The following is a 26,992-nucleotide window of genomic DNA, read 5'->3' as shown; positions in this document are numbered from 1 at the left end:
ACCAAGTACTACGTACGTCCACAAGAGTCTCAACCCAACACTTCGCTATTTTGGCTGGATCCGGCTCGGAATTGGCAGCAAGCTTATTGGACATGGACAGATATTGAGTTTGAGTTCGATATGTTCAGATACTATCAGCCTCGGCTTTCCAGCCGCCTTCCCTGAGCATTATCTGTGTTGTATGCCGCATGAATCATGATTGGCCAGCTCCCTTGTCAATTGCGCGTCACCAAGACCAAAATCAATATTGATATTGACCCCAAGAGACAAAAAAGGAGACGCAGCGAAGACTTGCCAGCGAAGGCTTGCCAGCGAAGCCGCGTGCAAAAGATGCAAAGAGATTCAGCCAATCCGGAGTAGACCGCTGTTTCGTTTCTCGATGGAGAAACATACGTAGTACGCGTCAACTAATCAAACTTCTACGGAGCTCCATTTGAACCGCTCAGCCCTTCCTCAGCCACACGGCGTTGGCCCGGCTACGCGGTGGCGACGAGGTCATGCCAAACACAATGCTGCTGACACAGCGACGTCCATACAGATGATTCAAAATCGATGAACCCGCCGTAAGCGATCTTCAAGCAAAGCCGAGCAACTGGCCCGCCCTCCGAATCATCTTTTTGGCACCAGGCGGCAACTTCTCAGTGTCTAACTGGCTCGGGGAGGAGAGACCCATAGAGCTCATGCCGCGCTCGTCCGATTTCTCCGCAATATATTGAGCAGTAGCCCGACCAATATGCTCAGACTCCCCCACTCCTCCTGGAAAATCAGGAGGAGGGATGCCAGCTAAGAAAGCGTCCCTTTGCCCTGCTGCATACTTTGCGTTCAACTCTGTCATGGGGCTGCACGACACCGGCGAGTCAGCTATTTTCTGATCAAGGAAGTTTCTGTACGTAGTAGAGTGAGGTATCCTGAAATAGTACTTAAAAGAGGCCCCCAATTACGTACCACACGGGGATGTACATCACGCTGGAGTCACTCGCGCCAGCGTGCGTTCTGTCAACAGCGTGGATAGCTAAGCGGATAGATAAGTGGCTTGTTCGTCTCTTCGGCTTGAGGGCAGAGGCAAGGGATGACTTACTGTCGCAATGCCAAACGACGAAATCCCCGGGTCTGATTTTTGGTACGTGGACCATGCTATGCTCCAAATTGAGATGCGGATGGAATTCAGGAGTAAATTCTTGGCTAGACCCAGGGTTGGCACCATGGAGAACCGAGTCCATCTCGCTAGCCGATCTCAACTTCCAGTTCTTAGCGCTGAGATACCTCGACTCCTCCTCAGGATCGATTCCGACTTTTGATCGTACAGGATCGAAGAATGGTCGAAGCAGAAAGTACGAAGTTGCAAGCTGCAGCAGAGGATTAACTAGCAAGGTGCCTTCCCAAGGAGAAGTGTGAGAAAGCCCTAGCCAGCCTTGGAACATCCGGTACACTGCATGTTCGAGAGGTTAGCAAACCCTCTTGTTTGAGTGCTTCCGCATCGGACACTGGAAAGAAGGAAGACGGCTATCGCCTGTTTATCCATACTGGAGCAACCACCGGGTCCTTGATAGAGATCTGTGACAGCAGGAATTCGTGCGCTGGATTCCCATGGATCATACTCTTCCCAACGTCCTTGAAAGACTTTGTCATAGACGCCACCGAGACCGTATCCATTAGGCTCCCAGCGTTCTACACTGCCGCCGTCGACGTGTGGGCCTAAAGCGAATTGGTTGTCACCTGGTTGTCGGATGCGGATCCGGTCCGCGTATGTAAGGGGTAGCGAGGTGGAGATGAGGGCATTTTGGTCTTTTGAGTGCCACATTTTCATGAGCGAGGTCTGAGTTGAGAGGACATTTGGATGTGATCTTGCTTTAACTTGTGGTTTCGACCAGTAGAGCTCGAATATCTGTGGGTTATCGGGTGGAAATGCTGAGGATTTGTTGTAAGCGCACGACATCTCTAATTTCGAATCGACAGAAACTCACCACTTGTCGACGGGTTCTTCGTGACATATTCCTCAATCTCTGTCTTGTAGTTCCTCGCTTCGACTTCTGGGACAACGCCTCTGATCACAGCCACCCCTCGCTTCTTAGTCTCCTTAACGAAGTGCTCTGGGGCAGTTTTTAGGTCTTCGAACTCGATTTGCGGAATGATACCCGGGCCATTTCGCCTCACGATCTCAGTCTCAATTTCCAACTGCCCCAATAATCGTTCCCAGCTTTCGGTGACTCGTTCCTCGTTACCTTCGATCAGTTTGCGTTTTATCTCTGCGAAGCGCTCTGGGAGCGGTGGTGGGACTACACCAGATAGTGAGGGGAAGACCGAAGAAATGTCACCAGCTGCTTTGGATGGTAGCTGATTTGCCATATGACGGATGAGACTTGGTGGTTTGGAGAGCATGGCTCTGCTCGAGGTCAAGGTTTTTGAGAACATGATGCGACGATGGAAAAAAGTCGAGGATTACAGAGTCTGTGGACCGAGAATTCTTGGGGGTATGCTCGCTCTTATATGGAACACTATGCTTCTGGCGGCCAATCCTAATCTATGCATGATAATCCTCAGAACATATTTGCGAAGGGACGCAGGTTGTACTTCTCCGCTGGTGCTAATGATGAATAGGAAATACCCAAGAACAAGGATTTTGGGAGATCCCACAGTCGCTCAAACTGTTGGGACTCTTTCCTGTCGGTAACTTGTGGCTTCACTTGATGATTTCGATACTTTCCATGGCCAGGTTTCATTTAGCGACACTTTTTTCCTCACACATACATGATCGTAGACAGATGAAAGTCGCGGGTGTTTACAAATTCGGCGGGAGCTTTAGCGAAGGTGGCGAAATTTACCGCTTCTCTCACGGAAAATTTCTCTCTTTCGGGGCAAAAGCCGACGACGATCGAGGTTCACATCTGCAATGAAGTTTAGTGGCCCGAATCTCAAAGCAGTGTAGCCACGGATTGCTACAGTATAAGAAGGCGTTCCATTCAACAGACTGGCTTGCGATACGATCTGTTCGCGCTACCGGAAATGCGACACAGTAAGCTCTTGACTCATCGGATGAGATCTTGAGTTTAGTTCAAACCACCTGCGGTACATTAGCAGAGCTAGAAGGTATCTTCTGGTCTGCTTCGACAACCTCTTAGATGGGAAAGAAGCTACTGAAGGAAATGGACTGAGTCTCTTCAACTGTCTCAGCTTCGGGTATTTCGAGAGCACAACAGCACCTTGGTGATAATTCAGATACCACATAGCCCCAGAACAGTACGGTGCAAGCGTCTGTGTTTGAGAATGACCTGCAGGATTTGTCGCTGGAGTTCGAGACATCGCCTTTTGACAACACGTTCGATATTGACTTGTTCTGGGTGTTCAATTCAGCTTTGGATCTCGATGGCTTTGATGCTTGCCTGGAAGGCAACTTGAACCAGGCATATGTTGGCTCTTATTGAAACAATTCCCTTTTATTACGTCTCTCTATCGACAGTTCTTCTATAGATTATGATATATATATATATACACACAAAGCCTAAACATTCACAGCTAGATCCCATCCCGCTACTCGCACCCTCGCTGCAAACATAAATAGTGCCCCCAAAATCATGCTGGCGCCGCCATACATCTGCGTATATAGATACTGGCCACCATTAGCCTCAATCAATGCTCCAGCAAGCGGCTGTCCAATCAACAAGGAAATCCCGCATATCGTAAAGACCATCCCCATCCTAACTCCCATTTTCGATCGGTCTTTGGTCATACTTCCTAAAGACGGGGGAAGCATGCCTTGCCCCGCAGCCATGATAAACCCGTAGAAAACGTCAAATATTATAATATCCTTGTAGCTGTGGACGGAGGCCCAGCAGAACAAGATCACACCCGACAAAAAAGTCAGCGGGATCATGAGATTGAGGGGTCCCAATCTCGAGGCCAACAAGGCAGGCAACACGCGCCCTGCTATTCCGCCTCCGTTGATGATCAGGATCAGAGAAGCTGCCTTTTCGGTGGAAATACCAATAATGTTTTTACCGAAGGATCCAAGCTGCAACCTGGTCAGCTCAACGTCGCCAAAGCACTCGCAAGTTTAAGGAGGGGGCAAACACACGTAAAACACCGGCACCCACAAGCCCAAATATGTCAAAAACATAGCTGTCGACAAGAACGAGTACTCAATCTCCCTGAAAGCACCCCACTCGATAATTGGGATCTTCACTCTCCGCAATTTCATCGGCCGCATCACGAAGTTCGACGGGATGCTACTAGCCATGACTAGCAGCCCACAGATCCTCATCGCCCACTCATATCCCAGCTTCGGGATAGTCTGCTGCAGGATGGCCGCAAACACCAATCCACCGATCGAGTTCCCCATGGCGCAAAAGGCGAGCGCCAAAGGGCGCTTCTTCTGAAAGTAGGTCCCGGCTATAGACATAGCAGGCACGAAGACCAAGCCGCCACCGACACCCAGGCAGACGCCATGCGCGAGCAGAATCTGCCAGTACTTAGTCGAGAAGGAAGCGCCGAGGAAGCCGGCAATCTGGATCACGGTGCCCATCATGAGCATCTGGGGGAAGTACCCGGCGTCCGACAAACGTCCGGAGAAGGTACCCGTGACTGGCCACAAAACAGAAAATCAGCTCGTTTCCCAGAAGGAGATCGCCAGAGCGAGGCCAGCAAGAGGATGACATAACATACACAGCATCAAGAAGGCGCACAGTGACCCGATCCACGACACCGTCGACGGCGGCAGCTCCAGCGCCGAAACGTAGTAGCTTTGCAACACGCCATACGCGTTGATGAAGCCAAAGCTGTTGAAGCCAGCCTGGTGCGCGAAGAACACAATCAGCCACGCTTTGAAGCCGCCATCGGGCGGCGTTTCGTCGACGAGGGGATCCTCATGCGATTTCTGCAGCGCCTTGCGTATGATCCTCTTCACGAAGCAAATCTCGTTATTCGAGAACTGAGACGCGACACTCTCATGAACCGAGGAAGGGGCATCGTGACAGTTGTCAGGATCCGCTTCGGGTTTGGTAAGCGCATCAATGTTCTTCTCGCCCACCCCATTTTCGATGTCGGCTGTCGAGCGCGGCGGCGGCGCGGCGGTGTCAATATCAGCATTACCCATTGCTTCTCTCTTTTTTTTCCCCACTGGAGCAGCCAATGAGTGGAAATCTGGAAAACTTCAAAATTTAAATTTTTTTCTCACGGAGTTAAGAAAATTCAAGCTAAACAATAGCTTTCCGCCGCCCCAGTGCTTAAGTAGGATCCTTTTCCCTAAACAGCCCAGTGGGACCCGAAGCGGCGCAGAATGGAACGGTAATCTTCTCTCTCTCTCTCCGTCTCGGGCACTCAGATTCGACCTTGAGCCGCGGCTAAGCGTTGTTGGGGGAAATAAAAAATCAAGTACGCATATCAAAACAAGGGAAAGGTGATGATTAATCGGGCCAGGCGAGTCGAGGTCGGAAGACTGTTGCCGAGAGCTCGTATTCTTTTCCCCTTCGTCTTGGCTAGCTTCCCTACTACATACCGGTACGCTGTAGGATCTAGGTTCTTCTGGAGCTTTCTTGGGCTACCGCAAAGATCTGCATTGATTCCTACCAAGCTTTGAATTACCTTTTCTTGTGACAAATTTTAGAGCTGTTGTCAAGAGTAATTAGAAGACGAGTTTGGAATCGTGATTTTCATTAGCTGCGCTGTTGGCTTGTGTACAGACCTAGTGTTGCTTTGTCTGCCTTAGCCATTTTTACTTTACTCCTGACCCTCCTGGATCCCATCCTAGCATTGACAAAGAAGGGTATAATTCAACAAACAGCCTGACGAATAGAAAAGCCCGCAACAACTGAGTACACCTCCTCTCGTTCTGTCGTCCCGCACAGTCTTTCCATGGGGCCCTTACAGGCCTTTGCGAAAGATCCTGTAGCACAATGTAGCACAACGGAGCGCATATAGAAACCTCTAAAGCACAATGTAGCAGAAGAAACACTGCGAACCAGACTGAAAACTCCTTAACGCCCAGTGCAGTGGGGTCCTGTAGCCCAACGCGCCAAGGATTGCCGTGTGACTGTTCGCTTGGAAGTCCAGAACTACCCATCGCTTCCAAATACGGATGCTTGAAACGACAGTCTAGATGCCACCGACGCAGATACGGTTGTGCCTAATCGAGGAAACTGCTATTTAGAGAGTAAGATCTTTCCATACTGAAAGTCTTCTTTTCAAGGGCTCGCTTGCTCAAACGGATGGTCGCAGATTGGACACTTAAGCCGCTCCTCCCAGTTCTTCTTGTCAGCTTGAAGACTCTTCACAACAGCTTTAGGGTGGTCGTTCGGAGGCTCATCTACCACCACACTGAAGAATCTCTTCCATGGTGCCTTGCCCTTTCCCTTGGTTGGTTTGTCATCAATCTCACGCTCATATATCACCTTTGCCACAGCATCTTCTAGATGGTTGATGTGGAAATAAGTTTTGCATTGAGAATTGTCGCAGATCATCATTGGTACGTCCGGGTTCTCGTGTCCACCACATAAGCATCGCTTCTTCAAGGCCTATTTCCAATTGTTAGCAACATTCTAACTACAATTCTCAAGACGCACAGAAAGCTCGCGTGTACTCCGGTTGTACGTTTGCCGCCAATAGAGCGAACTTTGGGGTGCGTCGTCTTCTTCCAGCCATTGAGTTATTTCTGCCTTGCCAGCGAACGAGAGCACATCCAGAACTTCCATGTAGTTCGACGCAACCACTTCGTTGCGGCCGTGGTACGTTCGTTTGCCTGACTCTCTGTTGACCTGGTCTGCTGATTTAGTGGCCGGTGGAGGGAGTTCTTCAGGCCAGTACAGCCAAGTAACCTGTGAGGTCAATAAGATTTGTTTTCCATACTCGTGACGTGATGCCTTACCAGCGCATAGACATGCTGAGCATTCTTGGCTCTTACTTCTAACACCCTAGCAACCCAGAAATCCTTTGGCTTGCCCTCTGTGTTATTGTCCTTCGGTGTACCCTCTCCCCTTACAAATACCGTATCAACATTCTTGTACGTCTCTCCTTCAACTAAATCCCAGTCAGTCCAGTCTGGCCCACATGCACTAGACCGGGAAACACTTACTGATGAAGTTACTATACTTCTTCATGCTCTCCCACTCTTTATGCGGCGTAACGAGATAGCTCTGATCCATTTCCCCTTCTTTCTTCGCACCTTTTGCCTTGAACGGGCTGACCTGAAACTCGGCGAAGCGGATCAAATCTCTTTGAGCCTGCGTGAGGGTCCGGCCAGTGCTGGAGGGCGGGTATTCGACCTTGAATGGCATCTTGGGGCTCGTATCTGCAGGTGTTACTGATCGCGAAGGTGTTGCTGGTCGCGAAGGTGTAGCTGAGCTCTTTGCACGTTTGGTCATCTGTTCATCTGGCTGCGACCCAGCGAGACGGCGTTTGGGAGCCATGATTGCTGTTGCGCTGGCTGGTGGGTGGTTTCTGCACAAAAGGGGACTCGATTGCGTGCTGCGTACCGGATATTTCGTGTCAATTAGCGGCTGCAGAGGATCTGCGACGACGTTTTAATCGAGAGAGGGCGTGTTGAGGAAGTGGTCTAGGATCTTGCTCGAAACTGGTAGGTTGAAGGAGGGTTGAGAGGGGTGGGTTGCGCAGCGCCAGGACGGAATGAAGGTTGAAGGACGTTCCGTTCCGTTCCGTATTTCGGATGGCACTCACGGGCACAAGGCGACTGAGGATCAAACTGCGAGCAGTAGTTGAAGTCGTTGAGTCGGAGGAAGAGCGGGCGTGGGAGTTCAGACTAACGCGACTGATAGAATCGTCAGTTCGCGCCAAGAATCTTGCGCTTGGGATTGACGTTGAAATTCTCCCTGCAGCTTGAACTAATTAAGCGTGGCGATGGAACGAGTGACTGAGAGCAGCCGACAGCTTGCCTTATTGGCGCACGGTTACTCGGTACGGATTAACTACGATAACATACTACGTCCCAGGCTTAAGTATTACCCCTCGAGGGTAGGGTAACCAGGCGGTTTGAAGTGGAAACTAAACTTTTGAGGCACCCTCGAGTGGTAATACTTAGGCCTGTACCGTGGTAAGTGCAGGCGTTCGGAGTTCCTCCCCCATTGTATCAAATAATGAGCACTTCTTATTTTCTTCTCTTCTCTTCTTGCTTTTCTTCTTGCTTCGTCTGTGAAGTCCGTATAAAAATCAAAATCAAGTACCGGCATCAAAACATCAGTGGAGATCGACCCTGGCTGTGGCTGAGAGGGTACTCGCGACTGAGCGAGGCTTGAATACTTATGTCTGTTTGAGTTTGAGTTTGGGAAGAAAGAGAGGGTAGAAATTGGTATCACGAAACTATCGAAACTCCCCCAAATCACCTCGCTCTCGTTTCATCTTCCCATTTCTGCTCCGCCCATACTATAACGATTCTATTAAACCACCGTTACCTTCCAATACCCCCCTCTCATGTTTAAACAGCAGTAGTCATCGTCTGCGCAGGCTTCTCCTGCTGCACCTTCTTCTTCTTGAACAGCTTGTTCTTCAGCCTATCAGCGAACCCGATAGGATGCGCGGGCTTCCTAAACGCATCGGCCTTGTGAACATTTCCACCACCTCCTCGACCAGTGTGGAAGTCTTGGTCCTCCATGCTGGGTCGCAAGGCGACTTCGGGAATAGCCATGTCGTCCTTGCGCTTGGTAGCTGCCATGCCCGGGCTGCCGATGTTGGCTGCTCCTCCGCGGCCTGTTGAGAATGCACCGTCGCCGTGATCGCCAATGACACCCTCGCGAACGATCTCACCGTCTGTGTAGCTAAGAAATAAGTTAGTGAGTCGGAAGGTGAGGTGGTAATTGAGCGGAGAGTGTACGCAGTGGCATCGGGACCAATGTTACCGGCTCCTGACAGGATATTTTAGTGGTCAGATTCTGGGCCTATTGAGAGATGAAGACATACCTCCACGACCATGGCTGACTTCAACACTGTTTTTGGCACTCATAATCACGGGATTATGTTTTTTTTTGTTTGGTGAAGGAGGTAGGTATCAAGCACTGGAGAGCGCGGAGATCTACCTAAGTAAAGGGTCAGAGAAAAAGTTTGCGCCAACCGATGATGAGACACACAGATGGCGAGCTTGGGAGATTGTGAGAGCAAGGTAAAAGGGGTTTTGCATGGCTGGGCTATATGAACTTTGCCAAATACTACTGCTGTAAGACGTACCAAATCTGGAGGTAAAGAGATTCAGGGTGGCTGTAGAAATGTGTCAAAGAGAAATAGGATGATAGGGAGTTATATACCTTCACCGGCAGATCAGATCAGATCAGATCGGAGATACAATGAGGAGGAGCTGAAAAATGCAACCAAGCAAAAGAAAGATGATTCCCGGAGGCGTTCGTACTATAAAAAGAAAAGCTATCTATCCATGTTTACAAAGGGACAGCTTCGGCCTCGATGACGCAACTAGAAATACTTCTGCCGACTCGGGCACTGTACAATTAGCAAATAAAGATAGACGCATGCAGCCCACACCCACACTTCTAAAGATCGCGAGGAGTGATTCGCGCTGAAAGAGGAACGCCCTATGTCACACACATCCACGCTTATCCCTGCGGCGTTTAATAGACCGCCAGCTGGGGAAGCTTTAGGTGGGCTTCCAGAACTTTTTGCACTTTGACGTCTTCACGTGCGGGCGTCGATCTTGCACTCAGGATAAGGCTGGTGCCGGTGAAAATGTACATCTAGCGTTTCTTTTGTATGTCGTATATTTTCCACGTCTGTTTGTTCCACTCGTAAACAACCGATGAGCCTCGGTAGTAAGTTACAACAAACCACTCTGAACCGGGTGGGTTCTGGCCGGTACGAAACTTTGGAAGATACCGCAAGGGTGAATACCGTACGTGCTGTATTATGTATGGAACTTTCTGCATTGTGCACGCCTCATGCTAATCTTCGTGGATAATATAAAAGCACATCACTTCTGCAGGTAGGTGAGCATTTCTTTTTCCTTCGCTTCGATCAAAGTCAATAATAGCACGGACTCATGCCTTAATCGTGTGAGCAAAGGTTGCTTAAATCGATGCCGAGCATTCATGTGAGAGTCTATTCTACGCGCCAACCGCTGGCTAATCTCCGCACCTATTTCTTCTTGGCGGGTGGTGCAGACCCGGTCGTAGGGAGGCCCATGAAGATTTTGAAATAATCCTAGAAAGGTCGTCAATATCAAACCCCAGGGTGAATTTCAACTCTGGACATACGTAAATCATCCATTGAAGACCTGTCAATGTGCCAATCATAACAATACGCACTGGAAGACCATTCCATAAACCACCAAATCCGATGTCCTTGTAGATTCGGCCCATGGCAGCACCTGGGAGGTCGTCAGTATTTCATTTTAATTCCAACATTCCCGGTCTATCGAGCAGGTGAACAATACAGACAAGTATTGTGACTTACCGAAAGCTTCACCGGATTGGCGATTAGCATTGAGTTTGGACACCATAACATCGGCAGGATGAGAGACAATAGCACAAAGAATACCAGCAAGATAACCACCAGTGAAAGAAACACCAGTTTGAGCAGCTTTACTGTAGTCAGACTTTTGACCCGGAAGGCGCTCGTAGATCATCTCGACAATCGTTTCGAAAGAAGCGAACTTCATCATGGTGTACGGTATTTGACGTCCCCAGAGAGGGTAGAGCCCCTTGTACAGTCCACCGAAACCTTCCTTGCTCGTGATAGTACTGATTCCGTGGAAAGTACCAGTCGCAAATGGCGGAACAGTCGTCTGCATTCTGACCTTGACGGCTTCGAATGGGCAAAGAGCTACATCCGCAATGAACTCGGCCGAAGCACTTGCTGCGAGATATAGAGCGGCCTTGTACTTGGACGCGTTCTCAGGACCGGCAAGATCTCCGTAGAACTTTTTGAAGTACTCATATCCACCGTATTTGAAGGCACCTTGAGCCGAATAACCGAAAAAGGTTGGGCTCCAACCAGTGAAGATACCACGGAATCCTTCTGCACGACCAATCTTACCCCAGGCTTGGAAGTTGCCAGTGTACCTGGGCCGAATGTTGGTAACTGAATTTTCACATGCGAACCAAAACACTTCCAATACTTACATCTTCGAACTAACTTGTCGGCGGCACTTCACCAGATCAAGTGGTGTGACAGCCGTATGCGTGAGGCCGCAAGCCATCAATCCACCGAACGTGCATGCGGCATAGTACTTGGCGGAGTACAACTCGATATGACCTGCCTTGGCCTGCGCCTTAGCAGAAGCTTTCTCGAACTCTTTTGTAGCTTCAGCACTCAAAGCTTTGGCCTTGTCCTTCGCATCATCGATCGCACTCCATGCAGGGTAAAGCTCAGCACGAGCCTCTACTGCTTTTACAAGAGTTCGCTCGGGAGGAAGAGTTTTTGGAAAAGCAGGTCTGCGGCCAAAGGGGACAGCGGGATGGAAAGCATCGTGGAGGGTGTCTTGGGAAGGGAAGAGAAGAGGCATGGCGAACTAAATGGGGAAAAACATTTTGTCAGACACCCAAAGCGCAAATTCATCGATTCTCAAGGTTGGAAAAGTACAGTGATGAAGCTATTCGATAAGATCCGACTCACATAAAACACGAGGAATGCGGACAGGTTGGAAGGGTATCTGGTAGAGACGTATTTCGCTGGAGATGGACGGAGAATGAGTCAAATCAGAAAGGTCAATTAACTGTGCCCAGTGAGTGGGAGGCACTATTCGGGTGATATATATGTTGTATCCGTAGGTTGTACTAGAAGTATTATGAGAAGTGGGTGTGGGGACAGAAATAAGCTCAAGCTTCAGAAGAGCTCCAAAGCTTCTCTACGGAGCTGGCTGACGTCAGCGGTGCAAGGCAAGGCCCGACTATTATCCGGGGAAGCGAGAGGTGGGCTTTCAAATACTGAGGAGCTCACTCACCCAACATTTCTTATTTCTTACATGTAAACAGCCATAAACCTCGTGGGTAATGACTGCCCACTGGATATTTTGGAATCGTAGCATCCGAGATTGCTGAAGAGCTTGACACATGTACATACAGTAAAGGAACCTTTCTCAATCTTTCTCAATCCACACCGAAACTGTGTCCTGAGGCCAAAACTACCCACAATAAAGTTCTGCCCCTCCAACAAAAATCTAGATCTCCGAGTCCTACACTTCTATACAAAAACTACGACCACCACGGCGGACTCGATACCAGTAGGAGCCGCGACGTAGCATCTAAAATGGCAGAGATTCCAACAGCGCCCCAGTCTGCGAAATCCAAATATGCAAGCCGGTACAGAGGGGTAAGTCATTTTGGGCGGTGGCCGGCCCATGGGCATCCTCCACGTCCAAGCGCAACGATATATTGACAACTCCCAGGCAACGGTAGAAGATCTCGACCCTCCTTCGGCCCTCTCCTGCAACCCCACAGATCCTATCTCCTACGCCCTACTCTCCGCCTTTGAACGCGACTACACTCATCTCACCGTCGTAGACGCCACAAACCGCGCCCTCCTTGGCTACCTTTCCATCCCGCACCTTCAGATCCTGCTCAAGGCCGGGAAAGTCCAAGAATCAGACCAGGTCTCGCAGGCGATGATCAAGTTCCGGAGAAAGGGCAAGGTGTACAAGGTCATCACCATGGACACGCCGCTGGAGGAGCTAGAGCTGTTCTTCAATGGCGGGGAGGCTGGGGAGGCTGGGAAGCAGGAGTTTGCAGTTGTGACGGATGAGAAGAGGAGGTTTGTGCTGGGTGTTGCGACGAGGACGGATCTGGAGGAATTTGCGAGGAGGAGACCGGCCTGAGGGGGAGGGATTTGATGGGCCTTCGGTCTGCGTGTATGGGTGGAAGAAAGACTAATTCGGAGTTCTAGATACCTTTGCATAGAGCATGCGTAGGTTAACAGCAGCTTTTCGAGATGAGTGGACAGGCAAAATATACAAAGTTAATGCAAGGTTCGGTGGAACAACAGGGCGAGTTTCAAAGGTCAAATTTTTCACTCCAGCCACCAGCCAGGAGCAAGTTTGCTACAGAGAGTCCTTCCGTGCTTTCCCGATTTAATCGCTCTCTTTCCTTTGATTTACAAAACCGTTTGGTAAATCAAAAGATTTCTGCCATGTTCCCTTTCATAGCTATCTATCCTTCTCACTGCCTACACAACCCGTCTCTACCAAAATTCTCGCTTACCACACCAACGAATTTCCTCGCCCGCGTATTCCTTATACGTCCGTCACTTCTCGTGTCCGCGCACCTGCTGGCTCCCTAACTCCTATAATACGGGCCAATCGTCCCATCCGGCATGACGCCCGGCAAAATCACCGTGCTCTCCTCCGTCTCCCCCGGTAACACCACCTCTACAGTCCTCGGCGGCCCATTGAGCGGGATCGGGGCATTCGGCGGCCTACTTGAGCCGGGAGCTCCCTCTGGGTGCGGAGGTATCTGGTCAGGACGGAAGTACTGCATGTTGCCGCCGTGAGTGGTGAGTTCGATAGGGAGGTTGGCTTGGGGCTGCGCTTGTGCTGGAGGAATTTTGGGTTGGTATTGTTGGAATTGTAGCTGGGGCAGGTATTGGTATTGTGGTTGGGGCTGGTAGGGCATATACATGGGCTGAAGAGGTGGAGGTGGAGGCGTGAAGGAATAGTAGGGGTAGGGAGTGGGAGGTGGTATCTGATTTTGCTGCATACGCTCTTGGGGATGGTGATGATAGACAGGAGGGAAATAAGGTTGCTGATTTGGATCTACAGCATACTGCTGCTGCGGCTGGGGTACTGTGGCATTCCGAGGCATCGGTAACTGCCTTTCTGGCTGGGAGAAATGCTGTGGAGGCGAAAATCGAGTTTCGGTAGTGGTGTTGGGCTGGGGGATCTGGAAATAGTGAGGAGCGATCTGTGACCACGGGGGATGCACGAACGGCTGGCTGCCATTTTCAATAACCTCAGGATGAGGTTGCTGAACTGGTGGCATGCCAGGAGGAGGTCGGCGTGAATACGGCGGTAGGCTGCTAGGGACGTGACTGTCCGAGGAAGGGGGTTGGGCCGAGTAGGCCGGTGGTTGCGACATCGTATCGTTCTGCTTTGATGCCGTAAAAAATATTTCAGTACTGCGTTTATGAAGAGATTTGAGGGGTGGAATGTTCGTGAGGGAAGCTGAGCTTATATACATAAACGGGACCAAGCAACAGTCAACAAACACTCAGCTCACTAACCAAAACAGTCACACTGAACACTTCGAATTGACTCAAAACCCTGACCTGTGATTCCGATTCCGAGAAACCGCAGAAGCATAAGAAATCATACCCGCATTTATCATTCCTGTGTATATGAACGAGGCCGTATAACAAAAACTACAAATGGCCCCCATCGCTAAATCTCGCTTAATAGCACCTCCACTACTTCCCTCGAGCGCCCTAACCATCTCTACTCTCTGTCCCTCTCTGCTCCCATTCCCACCGCTAACCCGAAGACATGGTCAATAGAATCGGCACGCGAGTAAGCAAGCAGCGCTCTCTCTCTCTCTCGTGTAAAACGAACCCGCTACCGCCCGAGTTACAAGAAGAAGACCATCTTCGAATGCCCGACTGCACCTATCCAGACCCGTTGTACATGAGCAGCTAAGAAACCGAAAAATAGACAGCTGCAGGGGCGTCGCGGGCGTCGTGCTGCCATCGAACCTCAAGCTGAATCTAAACCTGCCAATATGTATTTGTATATGTTCATTGATGTGTATGTGCGTGTACTGTATGTACACGTGTGATAAAGAGACCACCATCTAGAGAAGAAAAATTAGTCCAGAGGAGAGATGATCCGGGGATCGATCGATAGATACCAAGGGAGGCTGCACCACGACGAATACGCACACAGCGTTTTGTTTACGGCATTATGTGCTCTGTACATACGCAGTCGTACCCCTTCCATTCCTAGGTACCTACCTAGTTCAAACGTTTTTACCGTGCATGCTTTAGTAGAGAAAAAGCTTGGAAGAATTGGCTGGTGAGTAGAACCGCCCAGCACTGTTTAAATTAACGCTAGAAAGGATAGTCGGCTTATAATAAATATGATGTACATGAGAGCCTGAGCCCCGAGAGTGAAGTCAACGAGAAGAAGTTCAGTAAGTGGGCGTCCATGAAATGAAACGTAGCTGCCCGCCTCGTGCATCGACTGACTTGAAAATCCGGAAATCTGTTATTCATTGCCCTTCCTTCCGCATAGGTCATGTATTAGAATCGAGATATGTAAACAATCATAAACAAATTGTGGATTTACCGTGCCTTCATATTTCTAGTTTTATGCTTCATCACCGACCCTGAAAAGCACTCCCCTATCATGCCGAAAGTGCGCCTAGAGCAACCCCCTCGGCATTTCAACTCGATATTTACACATGCTCAATATCATCTTTCCTGTTCGTCATAACCAGAGCCAAGTCCAATAGCCTTCCAATCATAAAGAAAAGCCTCGTATCCTACGCGACTGTAGGTTCATTTGACATCTTTCTCATTGTCATCGGCGACGGGATTTCCGTTTTTTCTAGACTTCATCAATGCGTCCATGATTGAGGACTTTTTCTTTGATGAAAGCTTTTCTTCCTTCTTCGCATTCGAATCCTCTGTCTCCACCTTCTTGGAATCGGTGGTATCTTCGTTATCTCCGGCACTCAATGTGCCCTCAAGAAGCATTCGTGCAACGGCCTTCTCGCCGGCCTCTTCTGCCTTGCCTCCGTCCTCCCCCTCACCAGCAACACGCCCGTCGAGTGTCAACTTGCTCTGACCTAAGGCGTAGATGGCCTCTTCAACCGTGCCCTTGGTGACGAGTCGAATGACCTCAACTTCTCTCACTTGACCAACTCGATGTGCTCGGTTCTCGGCTTGGCGATCATCTTGTGGATTGAAGCTTCCGTCGAAGATGATGACCTTGTTGGCATACATCAAGTTGATACCGGTACCTCCAGCCTTGGTTGTCAGCAAAAATGCAGTGATGCTCTCATCGTCTCTGAAGGTATCGATGAGAGGCTGTCGTTCGTCGATCTTTGTGCTTCCGTCAATGCGGGTAAACTGGATCAAAGATGTACTGAGGACTGCCTCCAAGATATCGAGAACGAGTGCGAATTGCGAGAATATCAGTACTCGGTCTCCATTCTCTTTGTATTGCTTAACAAGATCGATCATCGCCTTCACCTTGCCAGAATCCATCCATGATAGATCCGGGATATCGAATGAGCGAATACAGTGGTAGTCACGGCACCATTGATGTAGCCAGTAATCCGAAGCCTTGCGCATCTCTTCAATAAGATGAACGCGCTTCTGAGAGGCAGGGAAGTTGGTAGGGTCCTTCTTGCGCAAAATATCTGCCATCTTCTCAATCTTCTCATCGGTGAAATGACGGCGGAACAGCAGTGGATGGATGGCTGCCTTGCGAAGCTGCATCAAGGGATTGTTCTCGTCGGATTTAGGTGCCTTGGCGCCCTGGAGACGAGCTCGGGCGCGCTCACGAGCTTGATCCAGATGGCCGTTGTAAATCCCCTTTTGGGAATCATGCAGGTCACAATATTGGACCCGGCAAATCTTTTCGGGAAGATGCTTCAACACCTGGGCCTTCTTGCGACGCAGCACAAATGGAGTCAGCATAGATCTGGCACGAGCAATTCGTTGGGCTGAAAGGAGTGCTGCATGGTCGGCGTCCGTCGTGCTGGCTTTGGCCTTAAAGATAAATTTCAATTCCTCCTCTAGCTCTCTGAAGACTTCGGGTAGAATGAAAGCCAGCAGAGCAGCCAATTCCTGAAGATTATTTTGTAGTGGCGTTCCAGTGAGCAAAAGTCGGAACCCTGCAGGAATCTTCACCAAGCCCTGATATCGCTGAGAGTTGACGTTCTTCAGCATGTGACCTTCATCGTAGACACATACCTAGTCCCTATTAGCCATGGCCAAAGCTTCAACAGTACGAACAGCTTACATCTGGTCTCAATTTTCTCATGAATTTGTTGTCTTCCTTCTTGGCAGCCATATCGTAGGTTGTAACGACAACATTGATTAGATGGCGCTTATCAATAATCGAATTCGCCATCTCAATTCGCTCCTTTTGAGGTCCTAGCCAAGTCAGCTCTAACTCCCTAACGCGGAGATAAAATGCAACCATACCATGATACGGCTCTACCTCTAGCTGGGGAGAGAATCTCTGGAATTCTCTCAACCAGTTCTCCAAAGTCGATCCAGGGCAGACAACCAAATGAGGACCGGGGTGACCAATTTCTACAAGATGTGTCAGAAACGAGATAACCTGACAGGTCTTCCCAAGACCCATCTCATCGGCTAAAATGCAGCTCAGCTTATGTCGGTACATTAGTGCCAACCAATTGAGCCCAACAACCTGGTAGTCTTTGAGTACACAGTCCTCGGCCATTAACTCCGGCTTCTTCAAGAATTGAACATTGCCTCGCTTTCTCGTACTGCCCACAATCTTGACTTCGTCATCACCGTTGTTGGAGGCAGCTGCGCTACTCGGAGAGCCAATGCCAGAATCGCGGTTCGACTCTGCATCGTCTTCAAGGGAAGTCATCTCCAGCTCGCCAGTCTTCGAGGCACCGAACACATCAAATCCCCACTTAGCCATCTCAGCAGCCAGAGGTTTACCCAGGTCTCCGCATCTCGTCACGAGAGTGTCGATAGCCTCATAACCCTGGAACATCTCAATAGCCGTGTCCACGATCTTGTCCCCGATAGGGGCTCGATTGCTCTTCTTGCCACTCTTTGTAGCCTTCGTGTTCTCCACAGTTCTCGCAGCATCAAGACTCCTGAAAGGCCGAGCAGCGAGCATAAGCTCAGCAATTTCCTTGGTGATGCTAGTGAGCTCTACCAGATCCGAGGCCTTACAAGTGTTAAAATACTTGAGAACCCGGTCCAAAAGATGGGGATCTTCTTCGACCTCCGAAGCAACACCGGAATCCGAGTCATAGGCTTCGAACTCAGCGGGTGCAGGGGAGTCTTGCTTAAGAGGCGAGGATTGGACTGGGGAAGGAGAAGAGGGATTCCGACGACCTTTCATGAGTTTTCTCTTAGGCTTTGGCGGTGTTGCTGCAACATCAGGCGTGCTCTTTGCTTGAAGGGCTTGTGTTGATGAATATCGGTCTCTGAGAGACGCCGTTGGTCCACTGAGAGTGCGCTTGAACAAATTCTCAGGTCTTGCAACCTCCTCAACCTCATCGTCAATAAGGATAGGAGCAGAGGCACTGGCGCTAGATGCATAGTTACCCTCGGCAATGACAGCAGCCGCAGTGTTCAGGTCGTTTTCGTGAATCAATAGCACATTCTGTGCGAAACTGATTGTAACCGTAGGATAAATGCTCTTGAGTCTTTGAACATTACTGCGTAGAGCACCCGCAACCATATCGATAGACATGTCTTGGATAGGAGCTGCTCTTTCAGGCCGGGCTTGCGTCTGGGGCTTTCTTGCTTGCGGCAAGCCCTTGTAGCTACTGTTCTGACCTGGCTGCAAGGGCTTAAAAGCTGAACTCCCAATGATGTTGTGAAATTGGGCGGTACCACTGGCTGTCCTCGGCATATCTCCAGCATTTGAAGCTCTAGAAGAACTCTGAGTGCTCTTGGGCATGAATGCAGTGCGTTTGATGTTTGCGGTCTGCGCCCCATCATCGTCTGAACTTCCCCCGAGGAATTTTGGCCCATCGTCCTCGTCATCATCAAGGTTAATGAGCGTCTTTGCTTTGGGAAGTGCCTTGGTGGCTATGCCAGCGGGGGGTTTGTAAAAGGTACCAGCGGGGGCCATGAGTGAGCTCATGTTCTTTTTGGGGTGACCATTGTTAAAGTATGCGCTTGAAGTTCCTTGCACAGACGGTGCTGACCCCTCCAAGTCTCTCCCTGTAAAAGGCGATGAAGCTGGAACTTGTACGATTTTTTGCGCAGGTGTCTCCGGGGGGCTCGAAGTTGGACCACGACCTGGACCAACAACAGAGCGGTCAAGTATCTGTGTAGGCTGAGTCTGGTAGGAGCCATGAGAGGGGGTACCAGGGATAAAGCCCGCGAGCAAGTCGTCACCACTATCGTTGTCGGAGTTGTATGCCTGGGTATTGTGTGCTGGGTTTGATGCGGGTTTGTAGCCCGTCGCCGTCTTTTGCCTCTTGGGGGGTGGCGAGGAGTCGGCCATGTTTATGTTTGAGGAATGGTCGGAAGCCATTCCAAGGAGTTCGTTGAAAGGTGTGTCAGTTTATGTAGAGGTTTGGATTGGAGGGGCGTTGAAGAAGTCGTGATTTTTGTGGTGAGCGAGGTGTGGGGAAGGTGAAGTCGTCCCTTTCAAAAAGCAATTCAATTCTAATTCACCTCTGCCAGCCACCTCGGCGCTGAGATTATGACAATTAGTAGTGCTGATCGAGGACCACAGATCTCGCCGTAGGTAGCAAGGTCGTATCACGATCTCATCGAGGTGGTTCGTGGAGAGGAATTTGAGAGCAAATCAAGAGCAAACGGCGAGGACAAAATCTCCTTCATCTCAACGCGTAAAGAGTCGTTGTCGCGGTAGGGACTGGTAAACTAACTACTTACGTAAGCGATATGGAAGGAGTCCAGATTCCATAGATCCAAGTCCAAGACGATGACAATAAGTTCAACAGTAGGGCAAGGAATTTGGTGACCACGAAGCCTTTTTTTTTTTCTGAAAATAGTCAGTCAAATACGCAGATCCGGAAGTCAGAACTCGAGCTCGCCATTGATCGCACCTTTCCTTGGCAGACGACGCGCGATCAGCAGTTCCCTCCAGCTCTTGAAGAGCCTTAACCAGCAACCCACGAAAAGCCCTCTATAATATCACAATGGCAACCCGCCGCCACGTCCCTGGCGAGAAAACCTCCCTCGAGAAACATCTCTCCCAACCCCTGGGCGAGAAATCCATCATCACTCCTGCAGTCCCACCGTGAGTTAGTTTGGTCTCTATTCCATTCTCTATTCTCCATCCACCTTCTTTAAGACAACCAACATTACGTCTCGTCAAATACCATACGAGCCGACTGCTAATTCATACACCTCTTGCACTACAGTCATGTGATCTTCAAACTCTTAGGCTTCACCCTCGCCATGGTCGTCGTCCCTATCGGCTCTTACTTTCTCACGCTGAACACCGTGTTTGGAGGTACTGTACTGGCTTCTTTGCTTCTTTATTTCATTCTCCTTTCTGCTCCATCCTTCCTTGCTCTTGAGTGTTGTCGGATCAGGAAGAAGAACGGGGAGATGAGGACGTGAACAGCAAGTTGACGGAAAACCCTAATACTGCAGGCAACTCGACGTGGGCGGGAGCGACGGCTGCCATCATCGCGAATGCGGTGCTAATAGGCTACGTGATCGTAGCCTTCAACGAGGACCAGTCTGAAGCCTTGCGCGACGATAAGAAGAAAGTGGAAGTGGTGGAGAAGGAGTCGAAAAAGGGTCGCTAAGCAGGCGATTGTACGATGTTCATGATGTTCACTTTCTACCCACTGTAGTACTACTATCAGCTCCTGCTCTGTATGCTACGAATGAAGTCTTGGATTCGGTATGGTTTGAGACGTGATGTGAAAAATAAAGCTGATTCAATATGCAATGGTCGTCAAGGTCATGATATTCGGAGAAGCCTGTGCCCCCAACGCCCCTGGGCAACTTAACGTACAAGCATTTATTATGTTGTTTAACGTACCGCCCCCGAAAATTGAGCGAGGAGCGTTCCAAGGAGAAGTAGGGTCAGAAATGCTACCAATGCCATAGATGCAAACATCCAACCCAGTCATGAAATCCATCCCTATTATAGCCCGACCTAATATTAATGTCTACCGCATGCCGCCTCAAATGCTACCACCGGGAAGACTGCAACGACCCACACCAATGCTCTCTGTGACTACCCTTATATGCCGCAAATTCTAACCTTTGCTGAACCTTTTCCCAAACCATGATCTTCTCTTCTCTGCTGCAGGTCGCTGGGGGTTATTCGATGGAGGTGGGCTGGCATTGACATTGGCGTTAGACTTTCCGAGCTTGATAGGCGATCTCCTCACGCTCTCCTTCCGAGGAGGTACTGGACGGTCTTGAGGCGGGAATCCACTGGCGCCATGTTGCTGCTCTTGCAGGCCACTGCCTGGGGGTGCGTAGGAACTATATGTTTCAACTGGCTCCTTCGCGGACATTGGTGAAATGCGATCCACTGAGCTATTCTCGGTCAGATAGCCTTCTGGATCTGACATGCCACTTCCTGAAACGGTTGCAACAGTCTCGTAAGACGGTTGAGTTCCTGGAATTGGGTAAACACCGTTATTGTGGTTGTTGTGGTTGTTGTTGTTGATGAAATGCGGCTCAGAGGCTGTCCGGGGATACCGAGCATAGTTGGGTTGATAACCGTTAGCAGGTCCGGTGTAGCCCCTATCTTGATAGTAACTGTCAGGTCTGGTCATCCCGTTGATCCTCCCATCTGCATTATTGTCCGGTCTGTGCGACGGTGAACGTCCACCATAGCTATTCCTAGGACGGCCGTCTGTGGTGACTTGGGTTCCTGTCAGTTCATTAGCTCACTGGTTCAAGAAAAGTAGCAGGAGAAACTAGAGCTAGTGGCCCCCCGGGATTTCCCAAGAGTGGCTCGTGGGTTTCCCGCGAAGATCTTGGCGTTACGGCTGGCGAATTCTCCTCCTCAGTGGGATGTTGACTTTGCCATAGACCTTACTTCCAAGGAAGAGCTGTCTCTCCCCTGGCGATTCCCAACTTTCGGTGGTTGACGTTTCCCACAGAATAAATTGTGATCGTCGTCGTTGCAAAGTACAAGTCCACCGATCCAGGTGTACGAAGAAGAGAAATGTAGACCTACCTCCATAGTGACTGGTTCGACGGTCGTAAGTTGAGTGTCTGTCCGACTCTGTATAACAAGTTCAGTCAGAATCAATGCTGCCTGCGATTTGTTTCCACGATGTAGTTTGTGAAGTTCTGACCTGTGCGGGCGTATGATCTACGTGAATGGTTACCATCGATGGCAGCTTCAAACGCACGAATGGTATCAAGAGGTCTCTCCCATCGGCTTCGTGTAGGATTCGATCGATCAGGATCAGCTAGTGAAATGTCAGTTTACGCTTGCAGACTCCACAAATTTTTGGACCAACCTATTGGGTTTCCGTAATTGTCCAAATGTTGAATTGCTCGAATAGATGCTAGTGAGGACTGTTCTCTTGCAACCATAGCTTTTCAGATCAGTTAGAGTGTTATATGAACCCCGATATAGTTGACAATCGGATATGAAATTGCGACTTGTGTATTCCGAAGAATGGATTCAACTACAAAGGATTGTGATACTTACAAGGTTCTGCCTCCGTAAGCGCCATCCTATATACCAAATCAGTATGAGGTTCGAGAGCACCTCGGTACATCAGAGGGAGGGGAAAATCCTCTGGCCTCTCCTCTCCTTCCTCCCAAGAATATGAGGAATTCCCACAGATGTACGTACTGGGGATCTGCCTTAGTCTGGAGACGTTTCGCTTCCTTCTCGTCGTGCGATTCGTGAAGATCAAATCTGTTCTGGCCGTTGCTGCCACTGCTCTTGCGGGAATGGAAACTGAAATTCGACTTTGCTCGCGGCCTGCCCTGTTGCTCTGCGGCAGCAGGTGTCTGATAGTTTCTTGCAGATGACATCTTGACGCTGGGGCCACGGTCTTGATATCTGTAGTTGATAGTGGGTCTCTCGGTACCTAGGTGTTGTGTGTGATACCGGTAGTATCTGTAATTACGATCCTTTATCGTCGCGGTGTGGAGCCGGAGCCAGGTTGGACCAGATCCTGGACCTTCAATGTGTTTAAAATAGGATAGAACTCCGGATGCCGTACGCGGTGTAGCAAAGACGGAAACCCAATTGAATAGGCTATGGTCGGAATCGTGTGTTGTTGTGCTTGTACCGGTACTTGTGCTTTGATTGGGATGGTACTGAAAGGCCTGTGGTTTCAGTAGAACTCGTTGGGGCTCCGAGCTGAGATGAACGAGTGTCTCAAATCCGACTCATCTAGGGAGGTTGGGTGGTTGAGTGGTTGAGTCAAGGAGACCAAGGTCAAAGGCCGTCTTGTTTGTAATGATTGTTTGCTGTAACATGTAATAATAGAAGATACAGGAAAGAGGGGCCTCGGTGATCAATTGATGGCGCAGATGTTCGCATTTTAGGGAGGGAGGTAGGTTTTGCATTTGCAAGAGAGGAGAGGCGGAATCCATATCAATGGACTCGTACACATGACGCGGGGGGGGGCACCAAGGGCTCGCACGCGAAGATTCTGCGACATGCGGTAGACTTCAGACTTTCTCATTGGATAGACCCTCCTCTGTGCTCGCTATTGGTATCTGGTTTTGTATCACACCACAGCGAAGCAAGTTCGGACACGCAAGCTGATGCGGAGCTAGCCAATCGACCAAGCCCTGGAGCTAGAGAAAGTCTTAGAGCACCGAGTGATGACGTTCCTTGTTTACGGACGACTATGAGAATGCTTGAGAGCTGTTGTTATTTTGGGATTTCTATGGTTCCATACACGGACAGTACGTACTTGTATTACTACTGGATGCGAATAATACTCTACTAATAACTAGTAAGTACGGAGTAGGTAATAAAGTGGTTAGTTGCCTGGCCCTACTCCGTAGAGATACCGGTACTGACGTCCAAGGCTTTATTTTGAGGCGCATCTCCTTCCCGCCATGTCTCAAGCGGTAGGAATGGGATCCTGGACTCTTTGGACTGGAGACGACAGAGTCCAAATGGGAAACCTGCCGCTATTTTCTGTTCAGATACTTGAGTTGTATTTATGTACAACTATTCACGGTGTGGCTGCAGTACCTAGGTACCTCGATCCACTTGGTGGGGTATCGGGATCTTCGGAAATGCCATCTCTATTTTGAGAAGGGTAAGTATCGTACGTTGTCGTAGTAGCATTTACGTAGTAGTATTTACTACTACGTCGGGCGGGTATCCAAAACGCAATGCTTGGACCCTACCTAGGGCCTCCCATGGGATACTGCGACGTGCTAAGTATAGGAATCATATACAAAATACTACCGAATCGAGAGTAAAAAGCACGTTGGGGAAAGCTCTCTTTCAAATAGCCTCGGGCTTCTGATCTCGCGGTACCGCAGACTCTCTGTCAATCCCTCCAAAATCATTTTAAAGGCTTTGCCTCGGGTTTTCTCTCCATAACCATCGAATACGCGTGGCTCTACGGGCGGCCTCAATCGTAGAGCTATAAAGGCTCATGTTCGTAGCCCTTGTGTCGAGTCGGTGTGTCGGTGTGTCGGTGTGTTTGTATAGAGCGCTTTGGGCGAAGGCGTGATATCGTGTTTTCGATCTATCGAATTGAGCCCTTCCCATCTCTCGCAACCGTTCTGCTTCTATCGCAAATCCTCCTGGTATTTCAGTCAGTATGCCCGTCAGCTATAGATCGTAGTCGGCATGGTGGTCAAGATAGGGAGGGAGGTCCGGAACCGCCGGCAAAGGAAAATCTCTTCGAGGAGACGCCGCGTATCAATGATTCAATTTCAGCTCTTCAGACTCTTTGCCGCAGGAAAGAGCTGAAGGTTCGTAGGAGGCACCTCGTACATAATGATCGATAGGAATGTCATAGAAGTAAGGTAACGTGCGTTCGTTCGGTTTGTCATTCAAGTTGGAGAACCTCGCACCTCGCGAGCGACTACGCTCGTGGGCGAAGAGGGAGGTTGTCACAGCATTGCTGAAGGCTGTTCTTGACTATCTACTCCGTAGTGGTTGCATGCGGAAAACTTTTTCGCGGAGTCAGTTCCGCCTCTTCGTTCTCATGAAAAGTCAACAAGTCAGAGGCGTAGTTGCCACCTCACGTCGAATTGCTCCCTCGGGTTCGAGGGTCTTGATATCGGCTCTCGGTCTCGCCCTCCGATCTTATGGACTGGCCGAATACGATTCTCTACGAGAGATTCTTGAGAGCTTGAGACTGAAACTACATATATTCCTTGTACCGAGAGTCCATATCACCTATGCCTAGACCTACGCCTGGTCCTCGGTTTTCGGCACAGGCACCGGGAACGTAATATGGACAGCCGTTCGGCAAATATTCATGGAACCACGGTGTTATTATATAAAAGGGCATATCGGTCTCTTACACACCTAGCAATACGCTCTATCCGAGATCGCATGTCTCCATCACGGTCACTTGACTGTGATGCAAAGCAGTGTCGTGTCCTGGGAGTCTTGCTATTTCCTCAAGTCCATTGCCGTGGAAACGAAACTCTCCGGTGCCGAACCCAGCCCGAGTTGAAGACACCGAGCCGAGTTGAGATGAATGTCTTCAAATGACAGTTCTCAATTGGTAAATGAGACCAACATCACTGAGCAGAGCGGAACAACAACTTGCTTTGTACAACGAGAGGTTAACATTGGGTACTTTCGGTGTCCTTAATAACCAGGTCTTGAAGGTGTTCCATCGCCTGTCTGAGGCTCAAATCACTGTCCGAAATCCCAGCCGTTATTGTTGTTGATTGTAATTTGCTTTATTCGTTCTCTACGAGCAAGGGCCAAGCACATTCGCGTTGCGCACCAACCCAGTGATCGAATGCAGCGGTTCATCAACCAGCTTCCCATGCGACCAACTCCAAGCCAATATTCTTATATCGAAGATGGGTACAACATAATTCTGACCGAGGCACCGAAAGACTTAGGGGGGAGGTTGTTGCGGAACTTGGCTCGTACCACGCCGGAGTTGCCTTCAAGCATTGTTAGCAAGGCTCTCCAGCTTCTGTCTCCCATTTTCCAAAAACCCACCGTGTGTTCTGGCGATTGTGCCCCAGATGACTCTGATCTTCGATCCTCTAATCTCCTTCGACGCACGGTACACGAACGCAACCTTCTTTCCGAGGTAGAAGCTGCGACGGTTAGTAATACACCATGACCGGAAGCAGAACTCCACCTACTTTGCTCCGGCAGTATCAGAAACACCCTCGATCTGGATCAAGCTGACGCTTGGGGTGCTGTTGCGCTTGCCACGGGCATGGCTGATGTGACGACCCCTAGGATGTCCGAGTCAGCTCTTGCCTTTCAATGCTCGCGTGGTTATCCTATGTCCAATCGCCCCTGCTGCGTTCTTCCCAAGCTCTCCTCCAATTTCTCGATGTTGACGCGCTTGCTTGGCTGCGGTGGTGTTACTCACTTGACATAGACTGGAAATTCAAGTTAGCATCCATTGTTCTGAAAAATCTAAAGCTCTGAGCTGATTTTTTTGCTCCGCAAAGGCAGACGGTTGCGCTGGAAGGAAGATGTCCACCTCGCTGTCGTAGAGGGGGGGGGGACATTGAACTTACGGCGATGACCGGCTTCTGATACCATTTTGGCTGGGGTCTCTCGTGCTATTCGAGAGGCAGAGGAATTTGATCAACGACTCGTCCTGGATCAGACTTCGTTGCGGCGGTTTGTCGTAGTTGTCGTTGGCGTTGTCGCTCGAAATTCTTGTGATTGTGGAAGTGCGCCAATGTGTGGGGAGCCCGCTTCGCTTCTTAGCGGATCACGTGCGATGATGCCTGGGTTGGATCACTGTTAACAATGGACCGACCGACGTTTAGGACATGGAAAAGTCACTGAATAAGGAGAAAGAATTGAACGGAGTCCAAATTAAATTTCGAGCTTTTTCTCATTCATGCCTTCTTGAAATGAATATCCGAGGCTAAGACTTACAGTGATGTGATGCACTACCCTTTTCAGTGGCATTCTGGGCTGTTTTGTCAGCACAGTTGTGGTACGTGAGACCAACCAGTACTGGGGCAAGCAGGTGGCACGATGGAATAACTAAATGAATGTGAATCCCGTAATGGCTCGAAGGGGGCGGATACTCTTCCATCCACTCTTCCGTCAACTCAAACTTATGATGACACTTCTACGGAAGACGAACTTAATGATAAGACCTTTCTTCAGACATCCGACATCAACCCAGCAATAGCCATGACGCACATACCGGTACAACTAACTACCTGTACCTAGCATTCCTACGGAATTCCTCCAAGTCGCTCAAGTCAACTCCTGGGTTTCTGAGCAGATACCTAG

At 49.7% G+C, this 26,992-nt stretch overlaps 11 protein-coding genes across 11 annotated transcripts; 2 read left to right on the top strand and 9 right to left on the bottom strand.

Moving 5' to 3' along the window:
• Positions 1 to 574: 574 nt before the first annotated feature.
• L3040_009244 (uncharacterized protein) lies at positions 575 to 2,379 on the bottom strand (the record flags this gene model as incomplete). Its single annotated transcript, XM_007290379.2, has 5 exons — positions 575 to 839; positions 946 to 1,012; positions 1,079 to 1,429; positions 1,525 to 1,908; positions 1,965 to 2,379. The coding sequence occupies 5 exons, from the start codon at positions 2,377 to 2,379 to the stop codon at positions 575 to 577; spliced, it is 1,482 nt and encodes a 493-aa protein (XP_007290441.2).
• A 1,120-nt stretch (positions 2,380 to 3,499) lies between these two features.
• On the bottom strand, positions 3,500 to 5,089 carry L3040_009243 (uncharacterized protein; the record flags this gene model as incomplete). Its single annotated transcript, XM_007290380.1, has 3 exons — positions 3,500 to 4,009; positions 4,073 to 4,578; positions 4,660 to 5,089. 3 exons carry the CDS (start codon positions 5,087 to 5,089, stop codon positions 3,500 to 3,502), a joined length of 1,446 nt encoding a protein of 481 aa, XP_007290442.1.
• A 1,087-nt stretch (positions 5,090 to 6,176) lies between these two features.
• L3040_009242 (uncharacterized protein) lies at positions 6,177 to 7,397 on the bottom strand (the record flags this gene model as incomplete). Its single annotated transcript, XM_007290381.1, has 4 exons — positions 6,177 to 6,506; positions 6,555 to 6,806; positions 6,857 to 7,008; positions 7,064 to 7,397. The coding sequence occupies 4 exons, from the start codon at positions 7,395 to 7,397 to the stop codon at positions 6,177 to 6,179; spliced, it is 1,068 nt and encodes a 355-aa protein (XP_007290443.1).
• A 1,022-nt stretch (positions 7,398 to 8,419) lies between these two features.
• On the bottom strand, positions 8,420 to 8,944 carry L3040_009241 (uncharacterized protein; the record flags this gene model as incomplete). Its single annotated transcript, XM_007290382.1, has 3 exons — positions 8,420 to 8,759; positions 8,816 to 8,846; positions 8,902 to 8,944. 3 exons carry the CDS (start codon positions 8,942 to 8,944, stop codon positions 8,420 to 8,422), a joined length of 414 nt encoding a protein of 137 aa, XP_007290444.1.
• Positions 8,945 to 9,013: 69 nt separating this feature from the next.
• Positions 9,014 to 11,449, bottom strand: L3040_009240 (uncharacterized protein; the record flags this gene model as incomplete). Its single annotated transcript, XM_007290383.2, has 6 exons — positions 9,014 to 9,017; positions 9,166 to 9,195; positions 10,109 to 10,146; positions 10,200 to 10,312; positions 10,399 to 11,006; positions 11,067 to 11,449. 6 exons carry the CDS (start codon positions 11,447 to 11,449, stop codon positions 9,014 to 9,016), a joined length of 1,176 nt encoding a protein of 391 aa, XP_007290445.2.
• A 743-nt stretch (positions 11,450 to 12,192) lies between these two features.
• On the top strand, positions 12,193 to 12,757 carry L3040_009239 (uncharacterized protein; the record flags this gene model as incomplete). Its single annotated transcript, XM_007290384.1, has 2 exons — positions 12,193 to 12,255; positions 12,332 to 12,757. 2 exons carry the CDS (start codon positions 12,193 to 12,195, stop codon positions 12,755 to 12,757), a joined length of 489 nt encoding a protein of 162 aa, XP_007290446.1.
• Positions 12,758 to 13,214: 457 nt separating this feature from the next.
• L3040_009238 (uncharacterized protein) lies at positions 13,215 to 14,012 on the bottom strand (the record flags this gene model as incomplete). The annotated part of the gene is made up of 1 exon (XM_007290385.1): positions 13,215 to 14,012. One exon carries the CDS (start codon positions 14,010 to 14,012, stop codon positions 13,215 to 13,217), a length of 798 nt encoding a protein of 265 aa, XP_007290447.1.
• Positions 14,013 to 15,426: 1,414 nt separating this feature from the next.
• On the bottom strand, positions 15,427 to 19,102 carry L3040_009237 (uncharacterized protein; the record flags this gene model as incomplete). The annotated part of the gene is made up of 3 exons (XM_066155908.1): positions 15,427 to 16,848; positions 16,898 to 17,031; positions 17,083 to 19,102. 3 exons carry the CDS (start codon positions 19,100 to 19,102, stop codon positions 15,427 to 15,429), a joined length of 3,576 nt encoding a protein of 1,191 aa, XP_066010189.1.
• A 661-nt stretch (positions 19,103 to 19,763) lies between these two features.
• Positions 19,764 to 20,381, top strand: L3040_009236 (uncharacterized protein; the record flags this gene model as incomplete). The annotated part of the gene is made up of 3 exons (XM_066155907.1): positions 19,764 to 19,864; positions 19,989 to 20,080; positions 20,224 to 20,381. The coding sequence occupies 3 exons, from the start codon at positions 19,764 to 19,766 to the stop codon at positions 20,379 to 20,381; spliced, it is 351 nt and encodes a 116-aa protein (XP_066010188.1).
• A 459-nt stretch (positions 20,382 to 20,840) lies between these two features.
• Positions 20,841 to 22,590, bottom strand: L3040_009235 (uncharacterized protein; the record flags this gene model as incomplete). The annotated part of the gene is made up of 6 exons (XM_007290388.1): positions 20,841 to 21,466; positions 21,776 to 21,823; positions 21,897 to 22,013; positions 22,065 to 22,142; positions 22,259 to 22,284; positions 22,406 to 22,590. 6 exons carry the CDS (start codon positions 22,588 to 22,590, stop codon positions 20,841 to 20,843), a joined length of 1,080 nt encoding a protein of 359 aa, XP_007290450.1.
• Positions 22,591 to 25,564: 2,974 nt separating this feature from the next.
• On the bottom strand, positions 25,565 to 26,281 carry L3040_009234 (60S ribosomal protein eL33; the record flags this gene model as incomplete). The annotated part of the gene is made up of 5 exons (XM_007290389.1): positions 25,565 to 25,662; positions 25,721 to 25,821; positions 25,870 to 25,965; positions 26,106 to 26,115; positions 26,257 to 26,281. The coding sequence occupies 5 exons, from the start codon at positions 26,279 to 26,281 to the stop codon at positions 25,565 to 25,567; spliced, it is 330 nt and encodes a 109-aa protein (XP_007290451.1).
• Positions 26,282 to 26,992: the final 711 nt, after the last annotated feature.

This window comes from Drepanopeziza brunnea (genome assembly GCF_022702325.1).
Source record: "Drepanopeziza brunnea f. sp. 'multigermtubi' strain 214-2 chromosome Unknown ctg19, whole genome shotgun sequence".
Taxonomy (NCBI): Eukaryota; Fungi; Ascomycota; class Leotiomycetes; order Helotiales; family Drepanopezizaceae; genus Drepanopeziza; species Drepanopeziza brunnea.
This window is presented reverse-complemented; position numbering and strand designations above follow the sequence as displayed.